The sequence below is a fragment of the Marmota marmota genome, unplaced genomic scaffold (assembly GCF_001458135.2).
Source record: "Marmota marmota marmota unplaced genomic scaffold, marMar, whole genome shotgun sequence".
NCBI lineage: Eukaryota > Metazoa > Chordata > Mammalia > Rodentia > Sciuridae > Marmota > Marmota marmota.
This window is the reverse complement of record NW_025999941.1, coordinates 15,580,947-15,593,272: the sequence shown is the minus strand read 5'-3', so window position 1 is coordinate 15,593,272 and position 12,326 is coordinate 15,580,947. Positions and strand designations below refer to the sequence as shown.

General features: G+C 40.1%; 1 protein-coding gene across 1 annotated transcript in view; it reads left to right on the top strand.

Annotated features, from left to right (window-relative positions):
- Nucleotides 1-12,326, top strand: part of Cadps (calcium dependent secretion activator) — a 468,098-nt gene that overhangs the window by 109,491 nt on the left and 346,281 nt on the right. Inside the window, 1 exon segment of the mRNA XM_048801213.1 lies at nt 941-1,273. Coding sequence (XP_048657170.1) covers nt 941-1,273 — 333 coding nt within the window.

The window sequence follows — 12,326 nt, the reverse complement described above, 5'->3', positions numbered from 1 at the left end:
TTCATTGAATCCTCATTGTAAAAGACCTATGTATATAGGGACCATTACCCCCACCATATAGAAAGGAACACTAAGAGGTTAACTTACCAAAATTCACACTGCCACTAAGTAGCAGAGAAAGAACCCCCGGTGGCCTGAGCAGAGACCTGCTGCCTCTTGTAATATTGTCCCATGCAATCCTTGCTACACCTGGGAGGGACTGTCCTCTCTATCTGGGGTTTTGCTTTCTGCAAAGTAGTCAAGTACAATCTAAAAATATTAAATTGAAAAATTCCAGAAATGAGCAACTTGTAAGTTTTAAGTAACTTTTATGACAATGCATTGTTATAATTGTTCTAGTTTATTGTTGGTATTATTGCTAATCCCTTACTGGGTCTGATGTATAAATGAAGCTATATCATACTTATATAGGTATAGGACAAAAACCATGGTATACATAGGGTTTAGTAATATTCATGGTTTTAGCCACCCACTGGGGTACTTGAAAGATATCCCTTTTAGCTGGGCATGGTAGCACACACCTATAATCCCAGTGGCTCAGGAGGCTGAGGCAGGAGGATCGTGAGTTCAATGCCTCAGCCATAGCAAGGCCTTAAGCAACTCAGTGAGACCCTGTCTCTAAATAAAATACAAAATAGGACTGGGAATGGGGCTCAGTGGTCAAATGCCCCTGAGTTTAATTCTCGGTACCCTGCACCCCCCAAAAGACATCCCCTTCATATAAGGGGAGACTATGGTACTATTGCTACTTTCATTTTGCAAATATGGACACAGAAGCAAAATGTGTGACTTGGCTGAGTTTGCACAGTGAGGAGGTGGTAGGACTGGGTGTGACCACACTACTGCCTTCCGTGGGACACTTGAGAGACAGCCCTATGTCCACCCCAAGGAACCAGCATCTCCATGGCTGACTCTCTTTCCTGGCCCTTTTCTACCTCAGGTGTTCCTGAAGAGCGACCGTGTGGCCCGCATGGTGCAGAGTGGAGGCTGCTCGGCCAACGACTCCCGGGAGGTCTTCAAGAAGCACATCGAGAAGAGGGTGCGCAGCCTGCCCGAGATTGACGGCCTCAGTAAGGAGACCGTGCTGAGCTCCTGGATGGCTAAGTTTGATGCCATCTACCGTGGGGAAGAGGACCCCAGGAAACAGCAGGCCCGGATGACGGCTAGCGCGGCCTCTGAGCTGATTCTGAGCAAGGAGCAACTCTACGAGATGTTCCAGAACATTCTTGGGATCAAGAAGTTCGAACATCAGCTCCTGTACAATGCCTGTCAGGTAAGATGTCTCTCACCTGGGCCCAGAGCCATCGGGTAAGCAGAGCTATGGTATGATTTTCCTGATAAGAAGACATTAAAATTTGGGCTGGGGCTGGGGCTCATCAGTAGAGCATTGCCTAGCACATGTGAGGCCCTGGGTTCGATCCTCAGCACCACATAAAAATAAAAAAAAAATAAATAAAATAAAGGCCTATGTCCAACTACAACTGAAAAATAAGTATTTTTTTAAAAAAGAAAACATTAAAATTATATTTTATGACTATATTAGTATAACACTGTGTATAATAGAGACTAGATTATATTCATAGATTTTTTATTAACAACTTACTGTTAATATGCTTTAATTCCATTTGGATATAGTTATATAAGCATGGAATATATCTTATTCTAATTAGATCCCCATGCTTATGCATGTCCATGTAGATTTTTTTCTGATTTTTTTTTTTTTTTGGTCATTTTTTTCTGATTTTATAATAAACTGAAATATTTTTCCTGGGCTGCTAGAAGTCTCACGGGCCCTAAGATTGAGCTCATGGTGTTGAGGGGGAAAATTCGCCCTATGAGTAAGACATGCTTTTCGTGTGTCAAAAAATGTCAAAAATCAAACCGACGACTCTTTTAAAAGATAGTTCTGCCTATAAAATAGGGGGTGTCATCAGTTGAGTTCACACTTCTTCCGCTGGGGAAATGTAACACCTGGTCGTCCAGAGTGATTATTTAAAATAGAAAGCTTGTGCAGTTCTGGGTTTCATCATAGCTCTGTGTCAATCACAGCATGAGTTTCTGGGTGTGACCAAGCGGGAGACCAGAGGCTTTACTTGAACCCACCCTAAAACAGGCCTATATTTCCTCTGGGTGGAGAGTTGTTCTAGATCTTAATTTCCTGCATGACCTTACCATGATATCCATTCATTCAACAAACACTTATTTTGTCTTCTTTGCAAGACTTTGAACATTTTAGTACATTTCACTGTGGAACATTTTTTAAATGCACATCCCTGGCCTTTAACCCTAGAGATTCTTGTTCTGTAAGCCAGAGTAGGGTCCAGGAATCCACATTTGAAAATAAGGGCTTATTCCCATTTCCTTCTAAGAACTCTTGGCAAAACAGTTGGCTCTGATTTCCCTGGGCCAGTGCAATTTCTACCACAGGTTAAATTAGGGCACTTAAGGGTATTAACAAGATTTGCTCTTTGCTCAGAGTCAGACAGACCTAGGGAAATCCTAGCCTGACCCCTTGTTAGCTTTGTGGCCTTGGGGTTTAGTTAACTTCCCTACATGAGTCTGCATTTATAATCAATTAAATACTGATTTAGCCATATAGGAGAACATGTTTAATCCAATAAAAGAGTTGTTGAAGAATCAAGCATCCATGTGGGAAATTTTTCATTGGATACTAATAATTGGAAAAACTATCTGGCTATGCAACAGAATATGGAGATATAGCCCCATTTTTATGGAGGAAAATAAAGAATAGAAAAAGTACCGGATGGGCAGAAACGAAAACATGGACTGGGTTTATCTTAACGGGATGGTATTATGGCTGATTTTTATGATTTTCGCTTGTGCTGTCTCACATTTTTCTACCTTAAACTTGTGGTTATTTTGAAAATGGAAGTAAATACTAAAAAATCTCTACAAAGAAACAATCAAAACAATGGGATAAGGAAAAAAATAATCTTCTGAATGGTTTTCTAGACTTTGACTATCAACATCCTACCTGTGTGATTTTTTCCATTTCTGAGTACCATCTGTATAATCGCTGAATTCTTTTTTTTTTTTTTGTACCAGGAATTGAACCCAAGGGTGCTTAACCACAGAGACATATATCCCCAGCCCTTTTTATATTTTATTTAGAGATGGGGTCTCACTGAGTTGCTTAGGGCCTCACTAAGTTGCTGAGGCTGGTTTTGAATTTGTGATCCTCCTGACTCAGCCTCCTGAGCCTCTGGGATTACAGGTCTGGTGTATGATCATTGAATATTTTGTGTTTAGTCAATGGCCAACTCACTTTTTAATCTGTCTGTATCTTAAGAAGTAATGCATGTGAAATCACATCTTTGATATACTCATTTCTCTCTCTCTCTCTCTCTCTCTCTCTCTCTCTCTCTCTCTCTCTCAAATATACATTAAAACAAAACAGAACTATTGAAGTAGAAGCTGTTCATTAGTTGGTCCTCTTAGATCATCTCACAGTGTCAGTGATGTACAGCCAGGGCCCTGTGTATACAAGTTGGTGGGGCAGAGGTCTCTGCTGCTGTGTCCCAAAATATCCCCATGCTGATCAGAGCAGCTCTCACACGAAGTCTGCACAACCAGCAAAGCATAGGTATAATTTACTTCCCTTCTCTTCCCTTGGGGGCAGCCCATACATGGACAGGCAGGGGAACCTACTGAATGTCTCACATCCTTTAATCAGATACCAGAAATTAGAAATTCACTGGCTTGCTTTCTCCTAGACTTCCCTCAGATCTGCCAGACCTCTGTCAACTCACATGAGCAAGAATAAGAAAAATGATATCCTATAGCTTTCCTCCTCACCCTGCCTCCTCAATGATTTCTTATTTTTGTATTTTCTGCTCTTCCATTCTCCTCCCCCACTTCCTTACAAGACAAAGCAATTCCTAGGCACTTCCAAAAATATGCATGAAGTGTTCCTTTTATGCATGTCGTATCTGAGGGGAAGAAGCTGTAATCTCATTTCTGCTGCTGCTTTGGAAAGTTCCCACCATCTCTCTTTACGGGGACCTGCCAGTGGCTGCCATTTTCATCTCAAGTGAGAAATGACACTTATCAAAGAGCAATTACATCAGTTACACATCCGTTGTCTGTTGGAACGTGAATTGTGTCCATCAAAACATAAAAGCAAGAAGCCTTAACAAATGTCTCCCTGTTTGCACGTGGAATTTTTTTTTAAAGTCGATTTTATTTAAGAATGTATGGATCACTCTTCCAGAACAAGTTGCTCACGTTCAACAAACTATCCAATGCAAAATAATTGACAACCCATTAGAAAATCAGTGTTGTTTTTATTTTTCATAGGCCTTTGGGAAGAAGCAGTTAATTATGGAGCTCTTTGAGCATTTAAGCTGTATGCTAAAGCTAACTCAGAAAAACAAATAGAAAGGTTATCTGTTGGAGATGGGTTGCATCATCTGAAAAATCAGACTAAGGCAATGCTGTGTTCCATCTTCACGAAATGCAAAGCTCATGCTGATGATAATAATGGTGTGATGTTTAAAAGTCTCCCTAAGATGCCTTACCCCTCCCAGTCCTCTTAAGTGACCTTCAAATTTGCTTTTGGTTGGATACCATGTGTCTGCAATCTGCTTGCTATCTTCTACTTCCTATTCCTCTGCTAAGGACACAAGTCATCTTTAATTGCCTCTTTCTGAAATATATGGGCATTTCCCTTGGAAAAACACCTTGGAGATGCACTTCGGGAAGAGACAAGCATAGATCGTCACATTTTTAAATGCAAATAAATACTTCTTGGCAGAGTCACTTAGCTGATGCTGAAGGGTGGTAAATGAGCAGGACCTAAAGAAAATTATTTGGGCTCTACTGATTATACTCTTAGCTCCAGGGACCGTCAGCTGGAGTCCACTAGCTTTCTCTGTGACCACCACTCATGCCCAATGGCCAACAGAAATGACATTCATGTTCCGACTCTTAGGATATGACAGTGTACTTCCCCTCTGAATCTCTAAGAGTTTTCAGATGAATCTAAAAGCCTTGACTAGACACATGGAATGTGATTTCCCTATCTATGGAACACCTTTGCGTTTTTCAGTATTGAATTCGTCATCGTTACAGAGTTGCTAATTCTCTTACTATTTCATTTTCTTCCCTCCAAACCATCAACAACATCAATGTGGCCTTGGATGATGGGGTTATCTCATTACAGTACTGTCTTCCTCGGACTTGATTAGCACTTGGCAGGTTTTCAGATAGTTTATTAAGCTCTAAAGAGAAACTTCAAATCATAGGCTTTCAGCTGTGACCCAGATTGCTGGGCGGTATCATACCTCATTATGGAGTCCTTAATCTCCGAATAAGTACGTCGTAGCTTTTTCCTGGTTCAGAAGTTCCCAAAAGATCTGCTAGCTAAAAATTTGCTTCTTGGGACAAACTCTATTTCTTAATCACTTTCCTTGGCTCTAAGACAATGATATAGTCTTTGTATATGATGGAATTTTAATAAATACTTGTTGAAGACATTTTAATTTATTTTAAATATTTTTTTAGTTGTAGTTGGACACAATGCCTTTATTTTTTATTTTTTTTATGTGGTGCTAAGGATTGAACCCAGTGCCTCACTCATGCTAGACAAGCACTGTACCGCTGAACCACAACCCCAGGCCCTTGAAGACATATTCTAAAATCTGGGAACGGGGCTGTGGTCATGGCAATCTAGTGTTAAACACTTATTTAGAAACACACTTTCATGAGTCATTCATTCAACAGCTTTTTTAAGCATTTCCTGTGCAGTTGGCATCATATAGCCAGGGACTGCTGTATGTCTGAATTTGTTCTGGAAAAGTCTACGGTGTGGCTCCTGTCTCTCTTCTTCTTTGCCTGCCTCTTAACCTTCCGGCTTAGATTGGAGTAGCATATTTGTTTTTGATGTATTGCTGTGTAATGAATTGCCACAAATTTAGTGGCTTTAAAGAATATCCATTTATTATCTCCCATTATTAAATATCAGTTTTTCTGGATCAAAAGTGCAGATGGGACTCAGTTGGGTTTTTGGCTCAGGGTCTCACACGACTGGGATTTAGGAGCTGCAGAGACTAGGTTTTCACATCGAAGCTCCACAGGGAGCGACACAGATCTGAGCTCCTTCCTTGGCCCCTCATAGAATTGCAGCTATGGAATCACTTAGATTTAGCAGCAGAGACTATAGTGGGAAATGAGTGAGGGTCAGTACACCAAGATCTGGAAGCAACACTTTATTACTGGCACAGCATAGGGACTTTCACTGTACTAAGCCTAATGGGGGACTGTTCTGTCCCCGTTTCTGTGTTTCCTGCTTCCGCCACTGCAGTTATCTCTTACAGGTACCTGTCAGACACTGCAGGCCTCTGTGGTTAAATGTCAGTCAGTAGAGCTGCTGTGTGTGAGCATGCAAAGCCACAGCCCGTCACCTCTTACACTGCTGAAGTTCCCATTTTGCTCTACCAAGAGACAGTCTGCTTGTTCAGATCTCTGATTTCTGAACCCAGTCTTAACAGGATCACCTGGTGAAATCAGGCCACTAAGATCATCTCCCTGTAGATTCATTTAAGTTCAAGGGATTAGGAACTTTACATCTGCAAAATCTTATGTTCACTGTTATCATGTACTACTGATTGGAATCAGGTTGTAGGTTCGCCCATACTCAATGGAGGGTCCATAGTAGGGCACAACTCACTGGGGGTCATGCTAAGGTTGACCATCACAGGTGCGTGCCCAGGTGACTTGCTTCTTCAGGTATCAATTTAAATGTGAACTTTTTAGGGAAACTCCCTTGCCATCCTCTTTTATTTGTTTGCTTTCCTGAAACAGATCTCAGTTTATCACTAAGATAGCCCTTGAAACAATCTGAAATTACCTGACTTCCTTCCTTACAGTCTATCTCCTTCTCTATCTATTTCTTTCTTTCTTATTTTGCTGATGCGATTTAACGATATAGGATAATGTGCTTCATGGTGGGATATTTGCACATGCAAACTATTTTTTTAAGAGCAGGAACCATGTCTGTTGTATTCACCACAATATTGACCAGCACTCAGTACAATGGCTGGCACAAAATAGATGCCCAATTAAATATTTACTAACTCCGTAAGTGCAGAGGCCAAGCCATTTGTGACCTCCTGGGATTAATGCACACATTGCACAAAGTTGTGTGTTCCGTCATTTTTTTCTCCAGTGAGGCGAAGTGTAACAGTGGAAAGGCCTGTCAGCCTGTGACCTCAATCCACCTGCCAATCACTCCTATTTTATAATGTGGATATCACCTGAGAGTCACAGTGTTCTTCCAGGGATAAACTTTCCCTCCAGTTACACTTAACTTGTCCCTTCCATCATGTGCTTGACCCAAAGAGGACAGAAATTCAATCTTGTCTTTCTTTGCAAAGTCATGCACTACCTTTTACAGTTCTTAACAACTTGAGAGACTTCCAGTTTTGGCATGCCATATGAACTAATTTCAGCATTCTTCTAGTGTAAGAAGAGATCCAATTGCTTATACCATGTGAACATGTCCTGTTCAGTTAGTAGAGACAAAATTGAAGTCATCGATGATGTGAGGAGTATAGGGCCCGACAGCTCTATTTCATTTCCCAGAGCATTAATTTTCTGATGATCCCATTGTGATTTTTTTCCTAGTTCTCTATCAGTTGTTACTAGAACACACAGCGAGATATTTCTGATGGTGCCTGCTGTTACTGAGAGACGAACAGCTGCAGAGAATTGAAATTGAAAGACAGTGGGTATCCTGCATCCGAGAAGCAGGGAATTGGGCATTTTCTCTGCAGCCTTCAAAACTGCTATAGACATTTCAGCAATTCAATCTCTTCCCTACCCTTTGTTGCCAAAAATGGAATCGTAAATATGCTTGTTTACTCAAAATGCTTTCATACGTACTGAAGCACAGAATTGTAATCGGAGGTGTTAAAGAAGTGTCCTTTCAGAAAAGGACATTTCGGAAATAGTATTTTCTCCTTTTTCCACCTTTTGCCAAATGAAAGCTATTATAAGTCATCCAGCACAACCTTGCAAATAGATATATTTTACCAGCCTTCTGACATGCTTCGCCAGCCCAGGTGCCCCACAGTGATGATTTAAATATCCTCCTTCTTCCAACAAGCATCCTTCCTGCTTCCTTAATAACTGAGACCCAGAATTAGCAGAAGTTTGGGAAATACAGGGTAATTTACTGGTTGAATTTTGTTGTCACCCTTTTTGTTTCGATTGTTTCTGAAAATATGAGTAATATACATTAGTCTTCTTCCTTTTGTGCTGGATTCAGTCAGTGGAGGTCGCATGATCTATGTTTTGACCTTCAGCCTGAACAGTAATAGCACATCAAATATTAAGCATCTACTGGGGGCCAGGCACTAAGTCTAGCACCACACGCACACATGGACACGTTCATGTAAAATCCTCATAACAAGTCTGTAAAGTAGACATTTAGCCCATGTGTTACTCAGCCTTGTATCATTGTGACCAAAATATCTGACAAGAACAATTTAGAGAAGGAAAAGTTTATTTTGGCTCCAAAGAGGTTTAGTCCACGGTGGGCTGACTCCATTACACTGGGCCCAAGGTGAGGCAGAACGTCATGGTGGATGGACATGGTAGAGGGGCACTACTCTGCTCAGGGTGGACAGCAAACAGAGAGAGAAAGTAGAAGGGGCCCACAGGGAAGATGCATCCTTCCAGGGCATGCCCCCCAGTGACCCACCTCCTCCAGCCACGCCCCACCTGCCTACAGTCACCACCCAGTCATTCTCTTCAAACTAGGAGTGACTGATGAGGTTCCACCTCTCACAATCTAATCATTTCCCCTCCGAATATTCCTGCATCAACCCAGGAGCTTTTGTGGGACACCTCATGCCCAAATCATAACAATCCACATTTTAATAAAGATGCTAAAAAGAAACTAGAGAGTGAAAACAGGTAAAACTCAAGACTACATGATTCCAAAGCGAATGCTTCAACCCAACCGCTGAACACAGTGAGTGGTACAGCTTTTCTATAGATACACAAGTCGTAGATCTTTCCCATAGATTTGAAAGATTTGGGAGATTAAGTAGATTTATCGATCCTATCTATATTCTAGGAAGATAGGTATATGTGTATCTGACTAAATCCTGTGAGTCTTTTTATATAGCCTATTCATTTCCCCCACTAAAATTTATTGAAAGGAAAGAAAAGTCAGTGGAGGATCAATTTCTGCTAACTATGATTTTAATGGGTGTGTCTGTTGAATAGAGACTGGTTATATTTGATGGCTTTACTCCTGGAGGCTTTACCATATTGATATATGTATTCCCTGATTTAATTTTTAAACATACTTAACAAAAGATGGCCGAAGGTTAGGAAATGCTTGTCTTTCTTGCCATGTCATTGCTTATGTGATCCAGGACTGAATGACCTGAAAAATGGCTCCTTTGTGTTACACACTATACTTCTAGAAGCTGGGTCCAGTGACCTCAGAATTAGTGGCTCAGTGGTAGAATGCTTGCCTGGCAAAAATGTGAGGCCCTGGGTTCAATCTTCAGCATTGCATAAAAATAAATAAATAAAATAAATAAAGCTATTGTGTCCATCTACAACTAATAAAAAAATATTTTTAAAAAAGTTTTTAAAAATACAATTACTCTTCAGAGGAAAAATACCTAGAAAATCATAAAAGAAAATTGAAATTTAAAGTTGCAAAGTTAAGAATTAAACCAGGGATTAATAAATATCTTCAGCTTTGTGGAACCTATAGTCTTTGTACCAACTACTTAACATGTCACTGTAACAGAAAGCAGCCATAGATTATATAAAAAACATATGGACATGGTTGTGTTCCCATAAAATGTAATGAAAACTGGTATTTGGCAGATTTGACCCAAGTACTGCAGTTTGTCAACCCCTAAATTAAATAATTATCACATCATAACAGCAAAAATTATTTATTTTTCAAAAAAATTACTCTATAAATAAAAGATTTTACCTTTTCAACCCCGAAAATGTTTTAACAAAAAACTTGGCATATGCATTCTGTGAGCATGGCTTTATTTATAATCTTGGAATTGAAGACAGAGTCCTTGTGTAACACAGAAGCCAAGTATGTTTGGTCAGATTTTTATCATATGAGACTGTTATGGGCTATGCTTCCTACCTCCACAAATCTAGCTAAGTCCCTTTCCTGAGCATGCTGGGATAAAGTAATGAATAAATTAGGACCATGCTTGGCATATGTACATTTTTAAAAGATATAAACTATCAGTATCATTTTATATTACAGCCTCTTGAACCAAGACTTGATCCATGTGTAGGGATTTACCAAGAACTGATCTGTGGAGTTTCATATGTAAAGCCTTCAAAATAGTTATCATTTAACACCAGCATTGGACAAAAAAATAAATATGGAATATCAGTGATATCAGTGATTATAAAAAGAGACTCCAACATAAACCAATGAAAAGATGTGTTAGTCAGATTTTCATTTTTATGACCAAAAGACCTGAAAAGAACAACTTAGAAAAGTTTGTTTTGGCTCATGATTTCCGAGGTTCAGTCTATGGTGGGCTGACTCTAAGAGGAAGCCGGATATTATGGCAAATGGGTGTGGGCCGAGGAAAGCTGCTCAGTTTGTGACATCCAGGAAGCAGAGAGAGCTGAGTGCAAGGAACTAGAGATAATATAATCCCCAAGGACATGGCCTCAGTGACCTACTTCCTCCAGCCACATCCTTCCTGCCTATAGTTACCACCCACTTACCCATTCACATTATTAATGCATCCAATGGACTAATCCATTCATTAGGTGACAGCTCTCATGAGCTAATCAATTTCACCTCTGAACATTCCTGCATTGTCTCACACATGTGCTTTTGGGGAACCCCTCATATCCAAACCATAACAAGAGGAGATTGCCCAGATTTGATCAGTACATATTGTGTATGTGTATTGAAGTACCACACTGTGTCCCTCCATTATGAATAATTGTTATGTGTTAATTTAAAATAAAAACTAAAGACTAAATAAAATAACCAAAGTTATAGAGCTCTGGGCTTGTATTCTAGTCCTGCTGCTTACTGTACGAACATGAATCAATCAGCTAACCTCACTGAGCATCATTTTCTGCATTTGTAAAATGGGAGTAATTTACCTTATAAGGTAAATGGTGCTATTTTTTATTACCTGGCATCAATTAATTGAATTTCTATATCTATGGAAAATTCTATTCTGATAAATATTGATGTATAAGGTTGGACTGATTTTCTGATGTCAGTTGTTGAAAATCAAATGATCCTATTGTGCCGGGTGAAGAATTCTAGGACCCAAGGCTCTTGCCTTCAAGAGGTGAAAAATAGGGTTAAAGGAACAAATTAATACATAAGCAAAATCATCCAGAATACAAAGTCAATATGTGAAAATACAGATAGACAGAATCCACAATTCCTGTGTGAATCTAGACTCAGCAATTTCTTACATATCTAATATTTATCAGTTAACTTCCCCATAAAATAGTTGTTAACTACCAGGTAGAAATGAGGTATTTAAAGAGCCTGACACATGATAGCAACTCAGTAAATGGTAGTCTGGGTTGGTGATGGTAGTTAGTAGCATTGTTAATGGAAGTGTTGGGGGTGGAAGTGGAGTGGTATAAGATTCAACAGCTGAGGGCTTCCGAGATCTCCCATAATGGTGGGGTTTGATGAGTCTGTGGCTGCTCCACAGAGGCACTAGTTCAGTTGGGGTTAAATGAGAAGGAGATGGTTTGGACAAATAGAGATTATATGAGATGTTTGCTATCCTTTCTGCCCAATGATTGACTAGAGCAGAAAAATAAATTCTATTGTGAAAATAATGTGGCAATTGAAATAATTGGTCTCAATTCTTCACTCCCCTGAATTAAAGTTGAACCTGCTGCCATGGCTGTTGGGGCATTTGGTAAACTTCTTCACCTCTTGACTGGGAGCCTATCCCATTCGCTTTGTCAATGGGCTGTCAGCTGACAAAGAGCAGAGTGTTGACAAATGGGTGTACCTCTGGTTTTGCTGGCATCTCATTTTGGCAATCTTGCAAGAGTAGATGGTGCCGCAGGTATTTGTTACCCCACTAGCCTGGGTCTCAGTATGATACACATGGAAGAAACCTAACTGAATGTGTGGGCCAACCAGCCCACTGTCTAAAACCTACAGCCCTGTTCAGTCTAGATCTGCAGAAACACAGCTAAAACACAGACCCATGAGCATGATAATTAACATGAGTTAGTGTAAGTCAGAGTTTGAGGGTGGTTTGTTATCCAGCATTATCATGGCAGTAACTGACTGATACATACAACAAATA